Source organism: Sturnira hondurensis, unplaced genomic scaffold (assembly GCF_014824575.4).
Source record: "Sturnira hondurensis isolate 20B ecotype Veracruz unplaced genomic scaffold, ASM1482457v3 Scaffold0004998, whole genome shotgun sequence".
Classification (NCBI taxonomy): domain Eukaryota; kingdom Metazoa; phylum Chordata; class Mammalia; order Chiroptera; family Phyllostomidae; genus Sturnira; species Sturnira hondurensis.
The window spans coordinates 1645758-1667467 of NW_028077629.1; the positions used below are offsets into that span (position 1 = coordinate 1645758).

At 38.3% G+C, this 21710-nt stretch overlaps 1 protein-coding gene across 2 annotated transcripts in view; it reads right to left on the reverse strand.

Moving 5' to 3' along the window:
* The window catches only part of BMPR1B (bone morphogenetic protein receptor type 1B), a 102675-nt gene that overhangs the window by 42845 nt on the left and 38120 nt on the right, over positions 1-21710 (reverse strand). Inside the window, exons 2-3 of one of the 2 annotated variants that reach the window (XM_037046082.1) lie at positions 12387-12460; positions 9470-9626 (exon numbers count right to left, since the gene is read on the reverse strand). In XM_037046082.1, coding sequence (XP_036901977.1) covers positions 9470-9612 — 143 coding nt within the window. In that variant the 5' untranslated portion in view covers positions 9613-9626; positions 12387-12460. Of the gene's footprint in view, positions 1-9469; positions 9630-12386; positions 12461-21710 lie in introns of both variants that reach the window. The other variant, XM_037046081.1, reaches the window with a different exon arrangement.

Here is a 21710-nt window from a genome sequence, read left to right on the forward strand (position 1 = left end):
GAAACTGTTTGACCAGTGGGAAAATGTCTTAATAGGTGTGTTACATCAAATGGATAGTACTCTGCAGGTCACTGAAGTTTAAACATGCAAGAATAAATACGCACTTTTTATAAATAAATTCCAGGTTTTTGAGGGTCCTCCCCTCATATATAGAACTATTTGTAAATAAACATTACTCTTTTCACAAGCTTGGGTGATGAATGACGGCAGACTCCCCATATAACTCATAACCCCCAACTGCATGTGCTAAGAAACAAAGTTCTGAACTCTATTTCTGCCTTTTCCTCACATATAAGCATGCTCAGTGTCCAAGGCAAGTCCTTGGAGGGACAGGGAGGACGGCTCTGAGCCTGGCATCAGTCATGGCGTCTGGGTTGCTCTGCTCTGTGTCAGTGGTAGCCCATCTGCCACCCCTTAGCCCTTCAGTTGTCCTCAACACCCTTAGAACTGTTTACTTGGTTTTATAAGCCTTGCGTGATCCAAAACACCTCAGTTTATAAGAACCAGCACAGCAAAGTTCAAACATACTAATGAATGGCTGCAAATGGCCAGTGATAAATCTCTGTTAGACTAAGGTCAAATGCATGAATATTCTTGTGGAAAAAAGGCTACCTCTGAACAACAGGTCATGCTCTGAATTTTGAGGGGATTTTTAACCAACATACTGACATTGCTATGACAATCTAAAGCATGTAGACACTGAGGGTAATACATAAAAGAGTTATCCCTCACAAACTTACTTTAAACAATGTAAGGAAACAATATGCATGTGTTTTTTTTTTTGTTTTTTTATTCTTTTCCTACTCATTGACACTATATGTGTAACTTTCATTTCTCATCAAAAGTAAAATCTAGGAATTATCAGAAATAAAGTGATCTTTATTTCCCAGCATTAGGAATTCATAGGAGCTAGAAAAGTTTATTTAATACGTTAAATATGAAGAGACCGATTCCTCCTTAATCATGAGTTCCCTTTGTTCAAAATCTGAGTGTATACTTGCAGAAATACACTTCGAAGCAACTTACAAGAATCAAGTATGAGAATAGAAAAAGCTGGTAAAGCTGTTCATAAATTAGTTACAATGTCCTGGGAAGTACAAAGAAACATGAGGGAGAGTAATTTCAAGCTTTAATTATATACTCTCTTGCCTGCAAAGAAGGGTGGAGATAAAATTATAAGTAGGGGATGGAGATGGAGAGAGACCCTGGAGAAAACAGCTGGTGTCCCCTAAGTCATTAATTCAGATAGGAGTCAAAAATCAGTTGGAGTAAGAGCAAGAAGGTGAGAGAACTACGTTGAGTGCCTATTATCTGCAGCAAAGCAAAAAGATGTTATAACCTTCTCATTGAAATTGCTAGCCAGTAAGGAACAGTAACTGGAAACTCGCAGTAATTCTCAAGCAAGCATACACGTAAACAAGGCTACGCTCCAGAGCGGAGCTGAACAATTCCACCCACCACCGAGAGCAGGCTGCTGAATGGCACCAGAGGCCGTGAACTTTTCCCTTTGGCTTGCGGAGGCATTCCACCGCCTGGCGACCATGCTAGGCTTAGTTCTGACAAGTGTTACACAGAGTATGACCCTATTACTCCCAGAGTGGTGAAAGTGATAACAGGAAGAGGCGAAGAGTCGTGAAGGAAACAAAAGTAGAAATCATTCAGACAAACTTGAAAGTGGTGATATGTATACAGGAATATAGGATCAATCATTTGATTCCAGTAAAGATGGCGATTTTTTTTAAAAAAAAGGCAATAGATGTAACACTTCACAAACACCGCGCCCACATTATGGGCAAAGAAAAGACACTGACAAAACGGAACAAGAGTTGCATCCCAAAATGAGCAGCCATCAACACTCAAAGCCATCAACACAGCCTCTTCACATTATGTTAATTCATGAAAATAAAAGTACTTGAGAATTTAAAAGTCAAATGAGGTCAGAGTGGTGAAAATAAAACTTCTGTTACACCCTTGGATGGTGCTACAGAGACAAGCTCCTGGGCTTTCTCCATATCCAAAATCAGATGAGTGTCTGCAGCACCTGGAAAGATCATCAGGGAATTACGCGCCACAGAAGATGTTGGGCGTGTCCTAATGAGCGTTTACTGGTGAGAAAAAAGCGGTGCACCTGGCTCAAAGTTCTGAGGGACCAAGTGATACTCCTTTTAGGTGGGTGTGTGCTCAGAACCTGCAAGGTTTGGCTCTCCTCATTTACAGTCAAATGCATTTATAAACAGCTTTTGAGGCCCAATCTGTTCATTAGTTCTTACAGGATGGTTGAAAACCAATTCCACAATATGTCTAAAATGGCACTGACAACATCCTTATGGAAAGTGCTCTATCTAGTGCTTTGTTTTACTGACTACAGTGTGCATAAGGTTTACCCAAGCCTGGTCCCTGGTCCCTTAACTCTGTTCCACCACTGAGGTCTCCTGTTCCTCCATCGGAAACCCCGGGGAGCTGTTTGGAAACATGACCATCCTAGTTGAGAAGAAGCTACCGTAGAACTTTTCTTCTACTAAGCTGAGACCTTTAGAAAGATTAATTTCATTATAAAGCAATTTTTAAAAGAATGAGTTAAAAAGAGTTTATCTTCTCTGCTCAATAAGGGCGATGAAATTTTAAAGCATTGTTAAAATTATTGAATCACTTTAAATTATTTTTTAATTCTCAATGGTTTAAAATTTTGCTTCATGATAAAAATTACAGAAATGGATACCTTCTCAAGTGCATCTGCCTACAAGGGTTAATATTTCTCTTGACTGATCAATATGTACTCCAATATTATTTTTAGTATGTGAGAGATACTAGAAATCTTTAATTCCTTTCAATTTTATCTTAAGTTTCAAGCAGAGTTGATTTGAAAAGACTGCTTCATTGTAGGTAATTTATAAATAGGCCCTGGAAAACATTCTGTTTTCTAAAATATCTATACACATTGAAAGGAATACAGAAAGTTTTCAAGTTTTCTGTAACAGGTAAACTCTAAGATACAGACAATTGATAGAGTTGCTATGTAATTCATGTAGATGTTAGTAGTTGACTAAAATCGCTGAAAGCTGCTTAGAGCTTTCAGTAGTTCATTCCACAAACATGTACTGAGCCCACTATGACTGAGGCAGAGTCGGCTGCTGAGGTCACGAGGGTAAGAGAGACACAGCCTTGGCTCTGGGGAAGCTCCCAGTCACAAACGAGCACCACTCATCCGAGGGGAGACAAAGTCACTCAACTTCAAGCACCAGGGACAGGAATTATAAGCTGGTCAGGTGTCTTCTAGTAACTGGGGGGAAAGCAAAAAAGAATGCTGGGGAGTGGTAATTCCTGCAATAATAGCGTCCTAAGGCTTATGGAGTTTTTCCCCCTTATCAGCTTAGATGGTTGGATTCCCACAGTGGTGGAGAAGAGAGGGCTACTACTGTCCCCCTCTCTGGCTTTTCCTCTCAGGGACATAATCCTGGGGGGAGGTGAAGTCACAACATTAGTGATAAAGTTCCAGTGTCGGAGATGCCGCCTCATTATTTTATCTTCAAAGACATGTACCTATCATAGATCCCCTGGCAGCCATACCAAGAGACTCAGCATTCTGTTCATTATTTTCTCAGTGACGTACAAGGTATTTTGAATTTGTCTCAATTTTTCTAGCAACAGAGCATCCACATGTTCTCGCCCCCACCCCCTTGGGCAGGTATGTGCACTGCCTCTCACCCGGCTGCTCTGAGAGCTCTGGCAGGACTTGCCCTCTCCCCTCTCCAGATTCTACCCATTTTGCCTGATAAATCTTACATTTTCCTGTTCAAAATTATCCAGCGGATCTCTATGTATGACTCTAAAGAGCCCTCCACTCTGCTTTTTACAAAGCCCAGCAACAAATGGGCCCATTTAACATTCTGATTTATGACGGAGAAGCACAAAAGAAGAGTTATTCCTTGGAAAAGGCTTCATGAGTAAAATTTGAAATCATAGCTTCTTCCAACTAAATTACAAATTCTGATGCAGGTCCCACCATTCTCAGAACTGCATTGGTTTGAACTCAACAACTTTTACAAAAAAAAAAAAGATCTTGAGTCTCAATGTTCAGATGGCCCGGGCAACAGTGCACACACTGAATGCAGTGGAAGGAGTGTAAACAAACGAGAACAACGTGCACCTGGAACACTCTTGCGATTCTGGGTCAGGAGCACCTGTCTGAAAACTCACCCCCCACCCCATTCAACAACAGGTTTAACAGCTCTGGGTTCACACACACTTTCGTAAAAAGGCTCACAGTCCCTAGGCTTTTCCCTCTGCCCTTTGTGACTCTTCAGGGTCCAGTTGGAGACTCACGTAATTCCTCAGTACTCTGGCTGGTGTCATTTACAAATCCTCTGTGCAAACATTGGGTGCGATTTGTTACACCTGTGACACTGGAGCGCTGCCCAGGCAAGAGAATTCCTAGTCAGAACTCAGTAAGATAAATAAGGAAGGATTTTAAGTTATCTTGGAAAAAACTAAAAAATAATTCTGAGAAATTAATAAATTTGTGTGAGGGAGTGGAGGAACCCGAGAGAGGTGATGACAGAAGAACAAAAGTGACTACCATAGACCAAATCAACCAAAACAAAGGAAAACACATACAGTGGGACCAGATATATAGAGAATAGAAATAAACAAGGCTGAGATTACACTTGGTAGGATGGGAAAATAAGACAGAACATTGGCGTGGTGAAAATCACGTAAAAAGAGTGATTCAAGGAGACTTTGCTGCTTTCTAGGCATACAGTGATAGGCTGAGGTCCCAGGAGCAGAATCCGGAAATGCAATGGGAAAGATTAACAGTGCAAAAGAACACCTGGAAATACATTCAGGAGACAGATACTGCTGCGAGGGAGAGAGGATAATGGCTTCACACCTTACTCTGAATTATGGATATTAAAAAAGGCTCTAATGCATGACTTATCTGCACCACATCCTCTAACATTAAGCAATGGAAATCCTTCCAAAGTCAAGGATTTTGGAAGCGGACACATCTGCACCTGATAGGAAATAAGGCCAAGAATGATTTGGCCTGGTTGTTGGCTGGTAAAGTGACTGATGGTCCTCAGGAAGGGATTAAAGTCCCTCTCAACTTTTCACATGTTCTCTGAATTACCATGTGGGATTTCAGAATCTCTTTTAAGTATGATGGACTCTTGATTTGGGCCACTTTTTGGATTATTCTCTTCAGGACAGTGGGCCTGGTAATGAACATGAAATCTACTTAGATACCCAGCTTGGCTAAAATCATCCTGGTACAAGGGCACAGGCCAGACAGCATAGACCAACCCTTATCTAAGCTTCAAGCATGCATGCCCTTGACTTTAGAAATGTTTGCACCTATGAATGGAAGATTCAGTGCAGTGTTACTTAAGGGGTGTTCCCTTGGAGGTCAGCAAACAGCTTGTCACTGGTCTGTGCAGAGGTTAATACAGACACTGAAATTTGTAGAGCAATACATTTAGTTCTGTTGACTCTAAATAATTGGAAACAAAAAATGAAGCACATAATTTATATCTGTAAATTTATTTTTCTAATTAATCTATACTTCATTATTTTTTCATTTATTGACTCCAGAGAGAGGTAAGGGAGGGGAGGGAGAAAGAGAGGGAGAGAAACATCCTGCATTTGCCTTGACCAGGGACCAGACCCACAACCCAGGCATGTGCCCTCACTGGGAACCGAACCTGTGACCTTTCAGTTTGCAGAAAAACACCCAACCAACTGAGCCACACCTGCCAGGGCTATAATTCACTGTTGTACTTTAGAAAAGTATCAGTGCACAATTTATTGGGGGGAAGCTATCTTTCAACACAGATTGCGTGAGAAGTATCATTTGAAGGCCAAAAAGCAGAGAGTGGGCTTATAGGAATGGAGCAGAAAAGCCTGGATTTTTCTAGGTTGTAAGGCACAGGAACAGAAGTAGCCCCCGCGATTTCTCCAGATTGATTTCAGGGCCCAGGAAATTCAACTAGAGTCAATACATCATTATTAGCCAAACGGATGTGCATTTTACTCAAGAGTTAGTATTTGCTCCTTTGAGAACCAGTGCCGGGGTTGGCCACTGGGCAAGGGTTCAGGACTCTGAAATGTTGGCCACAATGTTTTCAGTGTGAAGAGTGACTAGTAAAAATGTTTAACTTCTCAGAGCCTCAGATTCTCACCTGAAAAATATCCTTACATTCTTTATAGGAATGCTGTGATGATTCAAGATAAGCAAAAGTAAACATACTAGTATTTATAGAAAGCTCAATAAATGCTAGCTTTCTGTTGAATTCTGTAAGTTAGCTGATGCATGTTGACTGTTACAGCATACCATTTTTTGGGATGGCTCCCATCGTAGTTGCTGATGGGTATTTTGTTGTTGTGGTGGTGGTGGTGGTTTTGTATTCTTTTTCTTTGCTATCATAAATCCAAAATTGAAACCACATAGTTCTCAACCCTTTCCCATGTGGCTTTCATCTCTACTTCCACATTAAATATTTCTAAACTGTGTATCTCAAGGTCAATAGATGTGGTTGCTGTGTTTCAGGTCTTACCCTATAAGACCTCTAACAGCATCCTCACTCTTTAAACTTGGCTTCCGTGGCCCTGCACGCCCTGCTTTACTGCTAATTCTGAGCCTCCTGGGAAGAGTCTCCTTTACTCAAGGATTAAATGCCTTAAGACTCAGTTCTACTCCCGTGGATTAGATTGTTGTATCATTGTTTTCAATTCTTCATGCCCCACTCTAGTCAGAGTCTCCTTGGCTTTGAGCTTGACTATGACGCTTCACTTGGCAAATGGTATGTTAGAGGGCATGACGCAAACAGAAGCTTTAAAAGTTCGCTCCCTCACACCCAGATAAGAAAGAAGATGCCCTGGGCAGGTGCTGGCCCGAGAAGAAGGAAGAAACACATGGAGTAGGCCTGAGCTCCAGCAGGAGCCTGAAGCCAGCATGGCCCAACACAGCTGCAGCCCATCTGAAGGCCCAGGAATAAAAAATAGTAATAATAATAAATGTCTTCAGTGTAAGCCACTGTGATTTTGAGCTGGTTTGTTTCACACAAAAACTGACTAATGTTTTATTCACTCTGGAGTCTCTCTCCAACCTCTTATCTGAGTTCCAGATACACACCCTACTCCTACCCTTTGATACCTCCACTTGGATGTGTCAAAAACCTTCCACTCTACATGTGCAGATTGGAACCTGGCTATTGTCCTCCGTCCTCTTTCATTAGAAGGCTCGCGCTCTGCATCCCAATGTGCATCCACAAACTGTGAAGCCCCTCCCACATCCAAGTCACCAGTATGCAACTCTCCCTCTAAACAGTTCTTCAGAACACGCACTCTCTCCTGCACCAGCACCACCTTATTAGTCCAGATCATTTTTTCTCACGTGAACTGCCCTTCCTGAATCCACCTTTCAATTTTTCTTACCTAACTGTCGTTGCTCTCAAATTCACTTTTGTCCCCCTCTAATGCATCCAGTACTCCTCAGAGAAGAAACTTTTCAAAAAAGAAAATCAAATCACATCGACCACCACTGCCACTCCTGCTTAATTTAAACATTTGCTCCCATAGCTTCCATGCTCTCGGGGATGAGACTAACGTGTGCACAGAGCCCATCAGGCCACTGGTCATCCTTCCTGTTACCAGGTTCAACCCCTTCCACATCCCCTACTCCTTATACTCGAAGAAAACCCGTCTTCTTTGAACTTGCCAAGCTTTTCTACCCACCGTGGAGACTCTGCCTTGCAGTTAGCCCTGCCTGAACACTGTCTCCCAAATCACCTCAGGATACTTCAATGGCCTATAAGGAAAACACAACAAAATATTTGAAAGGGGCATAATCTGAGAAAGCCTAAACATATAATCACCAGAACTGTGACTTAAATGTCACTCACAGATTTATTCTTAATCACTATAGACTCAGACAAAAACAGTAAGCTATCCTCCTAGTGTGCTCCCTCCTGGTAATTTTCTTCAGGAAACATTGTAAAATTCCATTGTAAAAGTCTAAAAACTTCTATTTACTACAAAAAGATACCGTTTCCCAGGAAATACTGTCTGACTTCCGGAATCATTTTATCCTTCAAGACTCAGTGATCCCCACCTTGTTCTATCACATGAGAGCCAAGTTCCCAGGCCTCTCTGGATCCTAAATCCCTGAAGTCTAACGGTAAGAAATACGCATTCCCTACCACGCTGAGTTGTTTTGCTGATGAAGCGAGACATATACTCATGAGTATACCCAACTTTTCTCCCTGCGTCACTCGGTTAATATGTTTCTTGAGTTATATATTTCACCATAGACTGGTGAGCTTGTATCAAATCCCACTTCATAGGAACTTTAAAAAAAAAAAGGTTTCAGGAAGAAAAGAATATTTTCAACTTTATGCTCCTTTTTGGATAGGAAGGCCCCCAAATGCCTGCCCAGATATTCTGCCTGGACTTCTAACGTGGCAGCCCGCCTCCTTATTTGGGTCCATTATCCTCCTGGAGGCAGACTGCTCTGACGGGTTAACTTCTGAGACCTGCGTTGTCTGGTTAACTCTGCACTTCTCCCTGGGCACACGGGGGCCTCGCTAGGCTATGCCTCTCTTCCCACTGTTGTTCTTACCCAGAGGTGGTCACATGAAGCTATAGTGACACATCTTTAGGTGGCTGCCTAAAGCTGTGTATGGAAAAAAGAGGCCAACAGCCCAGTTTCACGTATTGGAAAATACGGACACAACACAATCATCTGCTAAGGAGTCTGTTCTCTAGCACAGTGTCGCTCCTACCATCTGGGAGACTCTTAGAAGCTCTATCACTGTTCTGCTTCTTGGAGTCAGTTTATGAATGATCCTAGCCGCTTAGATGTTCTTTCCAAAACACTCATACCAGCAGCATGACAAATAGTTGAAACAAAGCAAAACGAAACAAAAAACCACACTTCCTGCTGTAGAATTAATTTAAGGGATTGGGTCTTTAAAAAAATAATTGGTTTTTGCTCTTTAATAAGGAGCCTATGCGCTCCATGTTACTGTGCATGTGTGATGCTTGGAAGCAGAAGAATCTCAGAGCACCAATTCAGGAGAAACTGCAACCCAGTACTTCCCGAAACTCAGGCCCAGCTCTGAGAGTCGGTGGGCTTGGGTGCTATTCCCTAAAATCTGCTCTTGGAAACACTAGCATATAATTTTTTAGTCATGAGTTTCTGTTAAAACTAGGTTTTGATAATTTATACCAACCTCCCTGCCTGATGTGACTCGGGGTACTGAGTGCCAGCCTGCAAATCAAAGGGTCACCAGTTCAATTCCCAGTCGGGGCACATGCCTGGGTTGGAGGCCACGTGCCCACTAGGGTGCACACGAGAGGCAACCACACATTGATGTTTCTCTCCCTCTTTCTCCCTCCCTTCCCTTCTTTCTAAACACAAATAAGTAAAATCTTTTAAAAAACATATTAAAAATTTTAAATGTGTATGACCAACCTGCAAATATTGTTGACTGAGTCTTCTGGACAATGGTGGTGGCACCTGCACCGCAAGAGCTTTGGACGAGGGGTGGGGGCTGTGTTCTCACCATCCCCTTTCTTGGTGCCCAGGTTTAATTTTCCTGAACTTCGCAGCAGCATGTTGTCAAGGGAGCCTGCTGAAAAGAAGACAGAGGCAGCATTTAAGCACCTACAGGACAGCCCAAAGTCTTGTTCAAAGAATCCTGTGACATCAAACAAAATATTAAATTTTCAAGATATGTAAAGATTAAAACAGAAAACAGGCATTTTGATGTTTTTAACATTAAAATGATACTTTTTAAATATGTTATTTATTTATTTTTTAGAGAGACGGGAAGAGAAGGAGAAAGAGTGGGAGAGAAACGTCAATGTGTGGTTGCCTCTCATGTGTCCCCTACTGGGGACCTGGTCTGCCACCCAGGCATGGGCCCTGACTGGGAATCGAACCAGCAACCCTTTGCTTCACAGGCCCAGGCTCAATCCAGCCATGGATTGCTACACCAGCCATGGCTAAAATTATACTTTTTAAAAATAAGAGGTAATATAGTTACATATAATAGACATATAACATATGTAACTATATGTCTCAGACAAAATATAGAAATTCTCATAATCCATTCATTAAATTATAGTAACTGTTATTCAAGTGTGAGGACCTCAGTGAGACATTATTATATGGATTTTTCACTCTGTATTATAGTACTGTGGGCGAATAATATCATTCCCATTTTCAGATGAGAAAATTAAGGCTAAAAGTTTAAGTGATCTTCATACAAATAATAAATCATGAAGCCAGCATTTAAACTGAGATTATTTGAGCCCCAAAACTCTCTTTCCAGCAGTCTCTTTACTTTAGGTGAAATACATAATTTTTAAACAAATTATTAGGAATATTTAACCTGAAAAAATGGGTAGGAAGATGAAAATTTAGTTACTGTTAAGATTCACTTCAAAAGCTACGTCTTCCCCATGAGCTTTTACACCCAAAGTGCCTGTGCATGTTAGTAGCAATGGTTCTACATCTGTGATGGAAGACGCTATAGTATACATGACTGCTAAAGACAGACTTTCTGGGTTCAACATCAGGCTTCGCTACGTACCAGTTTGCTGGCCTTGGCTAACTTTATAAATAATCTCATTGTGTCTCACTTCCTTACCCTTAAAATGGAGATAATTATAAGCACCTGCCTGATGTCAAGAACTTGGAATATATGTCATACAGTAATATTGGGTAAAATGTTAGCTAATATTGTTCAAATAATGTATTCTTTTTTACATTTCAAGTAGTAAGACAATGTTTCATTGTGTAACACAGTTTTCGCATTTCCCTTTTTTCCAACCACTACTTTTGGAAAGTGATGATGTCAGACCAGGGGCGTGCATTAGTTGACACCTGCTATGTTTCAGGCCATTGTGACTAAGTTCTCCCCCATGCGTGTCACTGCACAGACTGTCACCTTGACTGCAACGTTTGATTTTAACTCTCTCACAACATATGGGCAGGCCTATAATTAAATCAAACTTCAACAAAAATAATATCTAAGACTGTTGGGCTAAAAATAGGAAATTCTAGGTCAAAGTGCAATATAAACAATAGACGTGTGCAGTGTGCATGTGTTACTGTTACTTCTAAAAACTGCAAACAAATGCCTCCAGCTATTGGTGACACCAGAGAATCAAAGGTTTAGAAGATCTGCAGCTATGTATTTATGTATGTAAGGCATGGTAATACCTCAACATACAGTTATATATTTCTGTAGGTAAGGAATCAGTTGAATTCTGGTTCTCAATATTACTAATGTTATGGCCTGAATAACCTCAAAGTAATGAGAAGTGATGAAATTCAATAAGATACTTAAAACTTATGTCCTGCTTCTCTTGGAAATTATAAATAAAATTATGAAATTTCATTTATTATGCATATGTCTACTTAGCAAACATGCACCGAGTACCTATCCTCTTCCAGACAGAGCCTGCAAATAGAATAAACTAAACACACAGAATTTATCATTTATGGGAAGAGTTATTAAATGAAATGCTTGCAGAGATGGGTCTACATTAGAAGCAAAATACCCTCATGAATGTCACTTTGTAAGAAATATTGTAAAGGAGTCACAATTTTTTACATCTAAAATTTATTTTAAAGAATGATATAAAATGCACCTAGTAGAAGATTTTTATAAGAAAAATACTGCTCATAACACCTTTTTTTTTAAAACAACAGAAGATAAGTTAGATCTCTGAAGTAAGATTCCTATGTAGTCATTAAAATGTTGCTATAGAAGTATTCACAAGAGAGAATATTAAAATATAATTTTTGTTGAAAGGCAAGATTCAAAAATTATATTTTAATAACAGAAAGAGGGACTAAAAATGAATCTACGATATAAAAGAGATCAAGAAAAGACACTGGCAATAAAAGCCTGGGAAGTGGAAGGACAAGCAGAAACTAATAAGAAAGCCAAAAATGTTGATCCTAAGCCAAAGGTGGGGAGAAGCCAAGGGGGAAAACAGTTGTATCACTCAACCCCCAGAGGCTGCAGAGTGGTCCCGCGGGTTACCTTTAGAAGTGAGAGAGAAGGGAATATCAAACACAGAAGGAGGCTTAAATCTGTTTCAGAAGTTGTTACAGCTTCAGCTCTCCTTTCCTAGTCTCCACACGCTGGTAACCTTCCTTCCCGGTTCCTGTGGATGAACGGGAGGGTCAGTCTGCGGCACACACCGCTGGGAAGCCTGGTTTTCCCATTTCACATCCAGGTGAGGAAATACAGGAAACCACGCATAGAGGCAGGCAGGGGCACAGCCTGACTGCAACACTCAAGGGAACATTTACACTGGATGATGATGCCTCCCATTCCCCCCGCCACCCTCCCTCACCATCCCACATGGCTTACAGAACTCAGTGCAGCTTGGCTTATGTCTTCTTTATCCTCCAGGAATCTGACCAGGTCACGAAGAAGCAAAACACCTAAAGTTAGGAATATGAAAAGTCTCTCAGTGAAACAGTACTGCAATATTACCCTACAGTGAAGCCCTCGGGTGATAAGATCTACCCCTGCGCACTGGGCGGCTTCTAATCAGCTTTCATAGTGCTCCATTCTCTTTTTCATAATCCACTAATTCAAGGTCACTAGATAAATGAAGAAAGCCTCAAACATCAAAGACCAAGAACAAAATAAACACATAGACAAAAGCCACTTGAAAGAAACATTGTATGAAAGCAAATAAAAAACTGATAAATATTTAAGTACTTTCGGCTTATAAAAATACATCGATGAAACAAGAGTACGTTGCTATATAAAGGAATAACAAATAAGTAACTCTAAAAATATGACTGCATACATGAAAATCTCAGTAGGTGAGCTGAAAGATAAAGATTAGGAAATCTCCCATAATGTAGGGCAAAAGACAGAGATGGAAAAGTTAATTAAGTTAAGGTATCAACTCAGGAAGTTCAACATCGGAATAATAATAGTTCTAGAAAGAGACCTGAAAAAATGGAGGGGAGGAAATCATCAAATAAATGTAAGTTTCCCATAATTGAAAATCATGATTTTTTCTTTGGACATGACCCAAAGAGTATAAAAATGGACCCAAGTCAAGGTGTGTCATGCAAAATTTTACAACACTGGAGACAAAGGAAGATCTTAAGTTTTGAGAGAGAGCAAGAGTGAGAGAGAAATCAATATGTGGGAAAATTACAAATCAACTCTGAGAGTAGGAGAAAAGCATTTTAATTTACCTCATATGCACCTTTCACAAAAGATTATTGGAGGGGATGCTCCACCTAAATGAAGGTGTAAATAAGAAAACAGAATATGGTCCTGCTAATTGGAGACCCAACCCAAGAGAAAGGTGAAACAATAAGTGGATCAGTAAGATGTGAATTATATATTGAATCTAAGAAACAAGGAGACCTAATTGACGGCAGGTCAGAAGAATCTAGGAGAGAGATCTCCAAGAAGTTGAAATTAATGGCATAACTTGCTTACTTTAAATTTAAACTGACTGAGAGTTCAGAAATGAATTTGTGATAGGAACATAAGAAACCATAGAAACAAGTAATATTTTAATTCTTAACACATAGAAGATGGAAGACAGAAATATGTGTGTATGTAGTGGGGGTGAGGGGTGCAAAAGACAGCTAAATCCCTCCCTTCATAGTAGGGAGTCCAAAGTAATGCCTAACATTGAATAATCGAGTAGCAGCAGTACATTTATTTGTTCAGAGATATGGAATAAAATACACAAAAAAGAAAGTGAAGAGGCATAGTTGTAGTTACTATTGGATAAAGACAGGTTGGAAGGATGCTTTAAAAAAAATAAAGTCTCTTTAAACTGTTAAAAGAAAAAAACAGATTATAAAATAATGTACCTCATACGATGATCCCACTGTAGCTTGTGTGTGCACGTGTGTGAGATAAATTTATGCAAGGACTCATCACATCTATACAGATGTTGATAAAATATATGGAGAGCCTACTTTACTTCTTGTAGGAAAATATAATTATCTCTGCTAGAGAGCATTGAATTTTGCATCATGAAATTTTCAGTTTTCATCCATATGGGTTATAATCCCTGTTTTTACATCAGCATGGATGTATGGAGTAGCAAAAGATAACAGTTGGAGCTACTTAAGAACATCTGAAAATTGCTTTTCAGTCTAAAACAGAAGCAATTACATCATATACTGGTATGAAATGAAGAGTATCAGTAAACTAGAAGAACTAGGAAATAATAAAAAGGGTATCCAGCCAAGAAGAAAGTTCCCTCGCCAATCTTCACTATGGGATTCACCACTGGACCAATAAACAAGAGTTCTGTAGTAATACTAAGCCCATGTTTTATGTGTCCATATGCACATGTATTTAAGTTTGTGGTAGACCTACATACCTCATTCTATATTGCAAATTACCAACAATCTATTTCCTGGCATTCCGTAGAACATTCTAAGTTAACTACTTCAGTTATTATTAAGAAAAGATACATAAATCTGGTAACTCCAAGCAACCTTTATCATCAAATCTTGGCTCTCAAACACTGAACACACCAAGTAAGAACCATCTCTTCTCTAAAGATTGTGAAGATAAAGTATTGGTGTATAACCTTTCTAATATTACTTAACATTTCCTCAAATAGTAGAAATTGACACTATTTTGCCAAAAACACATTCAAAAGTACAAAAAGGAAAGGCAAGCAATGCTCGCTGATAACAGAGACAACGTTCCTATAAACTGAGTTAGATAGCATCACAAGGAGCACATTAAGGTTGCCTATACACACACCATGATCTGAGTAAGTACCAGTAGTGAGATGAGACAATGACTGCTCTTAATTAGCATTAACAAGTAAGCAGATGGTTAAATGCAAATCTGAGAGACATGGAGGACACTTGCTTTTGCCAAAATAATCAAACCCAGGGAGGAACTTATATAAAAGTATGCAATTGTACTTGGGAGTCAATTAACTTATGTGTGTTTAATTCTCTGTGAAATGAACAACATTATCACAAAATTTACAATAATCCCAATCACCAGATAAAATAACCAAGTGTTAATTTGGAGATTAATAAATAAAGGGGAAGAGAAACAGCAGCAGAATGCAAGAATCTGATCAGAGTCACCTTACAAGCTAAGAACACTGTTAAAATGAAAGATTATAAGATGTTCTTAAGAGGTAATCCATATCTGAGGAAAAGGGCCAAAGAGAAACTGGGCTGTTTTATCTACTGCTATAAATGCAAAGGGATTTATGAAAGGGTCACTTTCACATACAGTGATACTGAATTTGTGCAAATTTCAGCCAGTCTCACACACACAAGCAAGGGATTTTAGATTTTAAAAAAGGACACATCAGCTAAGGCATGAAAAAAGGCAATTAAATGCACATACAAAGAATAATCACTTTATAAAGACATGAATTTAGTCTGATAATAGTGATAGTGAAGTAAGAGCTAGAAGGACAAAGATATGTAGTCATGACAAATGTGAACATCCAGATGAAGAGTAGAGTAACAATAATGAAGATACATCCCAAATGTCAGATATCTGATTAAGATAATTATCAAAATGTATTTTTCACATCTTATTATATTTTTAGTATCCTTCCATTTGAAATTTAAGAAAGGCAGGCTTTACAAGATAATAAAGTTTGATTTAATCAGCTCATTCAAATAATGTAAGATCTTTATTAATTAACACATCATGTTACTTGATTTTAAGTTACATTTTATATAAAAGAAGGTAAACATTGAAAACAACTGGAAGGTGACTAACCATTAACGAAACATTAAGTATAATTTAGTACATTGTATTTTCTAAATCACTAAACATTTTTCCAACAAGTAAAACTAAATAGTGAATGGTTCATATTTAATAAAGTGCAACAGAATTTCAACAAAATTGATTATTTCTTCCCAACAGCATTCTGGGCAATTATGGCTTTTTACATATTTAATAATAGAATTATAAATAAACCTGACAGAACAAATGTAATGGAAAAATGAGAAAAGTCAGACTGTCTAGAAATTTTGAGGGAATAAAACTGTACTGAATAAATCCGTCTTTAAAAGCCCACGCCATATTTCAGTTTCCTTCTCTCCTCCCCCCTCCCCCCTCCACCTGTCCTTCTGTCTCTCTCTCAGAATCAGTCTTGAGCTCAACAGTGTGAATCCAGACGCTTTAGATGCTGCCTGGTTAGCTTAGCAGGTTACATTCTAGTTAACCCAGGTAGTTCACTATCCAAATTACCAAAATAATACAAAGTAGGGCGTGTAGAAGCCACACTAAAATTCATTCTCCTTTTCCAAAGGACCACTAGATTGTTAGGGAACAAATGAAGTACAAAATCACTTTCAGACATGTGTGCTTATGTGTATAGCTTCTTAATGATCGTGACTAAATTATATTCCTTATGATTTTCATATATGAGATAGATTTACAGGCAAATTAATCAAACTTCATGAAGAAACTTAATAATCAGTATGCAATAATGTGCCTTTCATTCAATTACAAAGGTTAAATAAAAAGCTATTTTTCTTGAATATCTTGACAATCTTTTCTTGGATCTATGTTACCGCTGCATGCATATTTTAACCTATTTTACATATATTTGTATACTGTTATTTAGACATTTTCTATGGCATCTACTCTTGCACAAGTTAAGAAATAAGGCAGTGTCTCTTTAAACTACTTATTTGAGCCCTGGCTGGTGTAGCTCAGTGGATTGAACGTGGGCCTGGGAACCACACGATCACGGTTCGATTCCCAGTCAGGGCACATGCCTGGGTTGCTGGCCAGTTCCCAGCAGGGGACTCACGAGAGGCAACCATACATTGATATTTCTCTCCTTCTCTCCTTCCCTTCCTCTCTAAAAATAAATAAATAAAATCTAAAAATAAATAAATAAATAAATAAACTACTTATTTGATATTATTGGGCAATTATTAGCTGGAACCCTGGTATAAACACAATAAAATAACTTTTTGATGCATAAACTTAATAAATCAGTTTATTTTAAAAATACTTCCATAATTTTTATATTATTATGAACCCTTCCATATGATTTTTACAAGAGAAAAGAGAACAAGAGTATTTTCAGAAAAATCAGAAGACACAGGACAAATATAAAATGCAAAAAAAATGATAATACTATTACAACTCTGCAACAAATAAAATTTAACTTCTACATTCATCCATTACATCTCAAGGTATGCTTCAGCTATAGATAATTTTGATTATTTTTTCTCAGTAACATTCTTATCACTTCAAAAACACCATAAATAAAACCTTTTTAATTTTTATATGTCATAGCGAAGAGAATATCAGAATCCACTGCTACATTAAAATATAGAGAACAATCTTTATGAACAATCAATAGCAATAATTCAAGAAAAATTAAGCATCAGTACATAGTATGCTTAGAAATGACTTTGAGTCTTCAAAATTCATTGAAACATGACAAGATTATTTTGTGCCACAGGGTCTACTAGTAACTGTTTTCCTTCATTTTCTTTTTTACTTCTTTTTTAGCTTTCTGAACATATCAAAAATTATCAAAATTTTCGGTGTCTTCAGTGGTCTACCCCCTCTACACCAGAGGGCAGGCAAGGAGCAAAAAGAGAACTTGAAATTCTTATCCTGCTAGTTTGCACTAAGTATTTTGGGTAAAAAGAGTAGTGGAAGAAGATTTTGAAGGTACTGAACTGGCCAGCACTGCTCTGGGAATGATCCATTCTGCCTCAATCCATATTGCTACGATAACAAAGAACAAGAATCTATGCCTATTTCCTTTCTTATCTAAAACTGGTTCACATGCATTGGCTAAAAGCAAAAGTCTACAATGCACAGGAATAAAGCTTGAATCAGAGCTCTAAAGCAATATTAATTTCAAAAATAAGTTTTAGTGATCTTAAGTAGTGGGTTTAAACAAATAATTAATTTTGTTTTCATCACCTAAACCTTGAATCACTTCACTCAGTTTAATGATTTAATTTACTGTCAATTAAGCTTCCTCAAGTTCCGTTCCCTAAGCCTCTTTTATATTACTAACACATTTTCAAATATATTCCTATGTACTTTGCAATAAAAACCTAGAAAAATATAGATGAACAATATGAAACCCAATGATTAATAAAAATTAAGATATGTGCTTAAATTCCTTTGAAAAGAACAAAATCTAAATATAATTTTGATTCAAAAATATCAAAGCAAAATCAATAAAGGAGGAGCAGACTTTCTATTTTTAACTGTGCTGTTTCCTGCACAAAGGCACTTTCTCCTTTAAGAATCTTAGGAGTCGGAGAAGAGAAGATGCTGTTGGTAATTCCTGGGCATGCTATGCGGGGGGATGAAAGTGGGAAACCAGTATCAATTATGGTGACAGGGTTGTGGGCGCAGACCTGACCAGGACATGGGGCAAAACCAACAAAATAGTTTAGACCCCAGTTCAGCTACTCCCTTGCTCGTGGCCTCAGCAAGTCAACTAACCTCCAGAGCATTCAGGGAGTGGCAGCACTCGGCAGTTTGCTGTGAGAACTGGATGAGATTCTCCCAGCAGAGCACCTGCTGTGTTCCTTCTTGGTAGTGAAGTGGATAGCAGTGATTTGTTGTTGTTTCTGTGTGCAAGAAGCTCACTGTTCACCTTTTGTTTTGTTTTCATTCTTCAGATTTTTCTCTTTTCCTACTTCGTTTTTCTGTTGTTCCTTTGATCCTTACTCCTTCCCCCTCCTGTTTCTATTCCTCCTCCTTTTCTTCTCTCCCCATATCATTCTCTCTCTTCAACTCCCTTTTCTATTACTTCACCTTACTGGATTTTACTGCCTCTTTCTTTCTAGATTCTTTACTGTGAGCAAAAAGCCTGTAAAAATATAGAGCCCTTTGGTTTCAGAAATACTGAACGTTCATTCAGGGCCAAATAATATATTGTCATTAATTGTCTTTTTTTCCAGTGGTACCTTCATTTATGCAGCAAATAATCATAAAATCCATTCCATCGACATATCACAATGGCCCAGAGCACGTGGAGTGCCCGTAATAAAATAATAATCTTGCTGGTGAGACAAATCGACTACATATAGAAAACCAAAAAATAGTATATGAAGGCAGTAAAACAGATGTCACAATGCCACACAAAAATGTCAAATGTGAGTCAGTCCTAGGTCGGAGGGCACAGGAGGAAAGATGACTACGGGTGGCAGTAATCAACCACAATCTCTTACGGAAACATAGGCAGCAAAGCCAAGGAGACGCACGGACCGATTTTCATTTCAGCGGTTTGCTGTTAACACTATTGAGTAGGTTAGGAAACACATGTTTAGTTTCAAAATGCTGGAGATATGCCGGTTGATTATAGAAACTAGGGCTTTTATCGTAAAATATTTCTACATGTTTCTATTTAATGGCAATTGTTTCTCTTTTTGACATACACATTCACATTACCACATAACTCCGGATCTACAGGATAATCACGTTGAGAACATTTTACATCATAAAGGTCCTGCCAAGAGACTCCAAAACTGGATAAAAACTGAAAGCTTCAATCGTTCAAGTGTTGCATTGAATGGGATACCGGATTATGACATGCAAATCTGAGAAGACTGAATAGATTCACATAAGTCAAACAGACAATGTATATGTTTAGACTTGTTTGTTTTATACATAACTGATAGAGTTGTAAGTCTGAGTATGCATAATAATCAATTATGATAGTGATTACAGTTCTTTGGATATCATATACACACTCTTTAAAGTTAAAACAACAGTTAGTTGGCCCTTCCTCAGGTTTAAATAAATATGCTTTTGGATTTGGAAAAAATCAAGCAAAAGGTTTACGTAATTAAAAATATTTGAAAATACTCAGTACAACATGAATAGAAGTAGTTTAATAAAAGCATCTGTATAAGAACTAAGGAACTTGATGAGCAAGTAGCCACAATGTTTAAAGATAAATTAACACGAAATTAAATCTATATCCATCAAATAGCATAATCACAGCGGATAGAATGATTAAAAAATTAAAAACGGTCTGTATTTTACAATATTTTATGTCTGTTCAAATTCACGTCATTGGGAAAGAAACTGAAGCCTGATCTCTTTGCCAATAATGTCAAAGAAGAAAGTAGGACTTGGCAGACTGCCAGGCCAGGAGCCAAGGCTCCATTCAGAGGCATTTCTTTCAATGCTGCCCCCCTTCCCGGAGCTCTGAGGCTAATCAAAGCAGATGTTCAGCCCGTCCCCACACCAAACTTACTCTGCAGCTCTGCGAAGCACTCCCAACTCAGCGTGGTGTGTAAAGCTACTTTGAACAGACTCATCTATGTAAAGAAGTGACAACGAGGCCAGACAGACCACAAAGCAAATTACCATGTTCCTGCTATTCTTTTCCCCCAAAGGAAAAACCTGGAAAGCATTTAGGAACTCTCTGTTCCTGATCCTTTCTCTATCCTCTCATTGTATAATTGTTAAAGGGTACCTTAGTTAAAGAGTGTACTGACCTAAAAATACAAATACGGTGTTATTTCAAGTGTTTAAATATTTGAGGCATAAATTACATAGAATGTACACATATTTTTAAATACATTGTTATCAACTACTACCATGATAATTGAACTTAAAGTTCTATCTCAATGAAACAATGTGGAATAATGATAACCAGTAATGACATAAATTTTTAAAAACCTTGAATTTTATAGAATGCCATTATAGAGTTTAAAAAAAAACCTGTAAACTAAACAAACAGGAGTTCAAAACCTGCAGTGCTATCTACATGGCTTTGTTTATATTTATGTGTCATGCTTCATAGAAAAGTCTTCTTAGATACCAAAAAAATGACATGAGTTCCTAAAATTGCCTTCGTTTTCTGAGTATATACTTGACCTTAATAAAGCAATTTCTAAACTTCTTGATCAAAACTAAATGACTTAGTTACTATTTGCAAAACATTCAAATCATTAATTTGTACTTTAATATATAAATCATTAATGTATACTTCAAAATATTCTTGCATCTTTAAATACCATATCTGCATGAGCCCTGGCTAGTGCATCTCAGTGTACTGAATGCTGGCCTGCAAACCATAAGGTCACCAGTTCAATTCCCAGTCTAGGGCACTTGCCTGGGGTGTGGGCCAGGTCCCCAGTAGGGGGCGTACAAGAGAAAACTACACATTGATGTTTTCCTCTCTCCCATCACCTCTCTAAAAATAAATAAACAAAAATTTTAAATACCATATCTGCATGAAAGCAACCTTGACTTTTATAATCTATGGATTTAAAGTTATACGCAGAGGAAGAATTCACAAAGTCAGAAACTACAAATGAACTTCACACATCTACAGCACAATTTTAACCACAACAGCATTGGACAATGTGTAGAGGCAAGCACACACACCCCTACGCCAGCACATACCCAAGGCAAAAATTAACATACTATATGAAAACTTTTTAGAGTTTAAAAGTGAGCAGTTATATACCGCTGCAACAGCTAAGCTAAATTACATTTTCGTGCCACGAGATCTTTGTGCTTAACATTTCTGACACCACCTCCCACAAATTTTTCTATTTCCCGCTCTATGCCAAGAAAGATTAAGCTCTATCATCTTTTTGCGTGTGTGTGCCAGAATTGCCTTAACGGATCTTGCTTACATTTTCTGGAGGGGAAAAACAGCCTCTGTAAGATATAAAGCTCTCCCCACGGCTCACATTTGATTTCTGTGCCTCT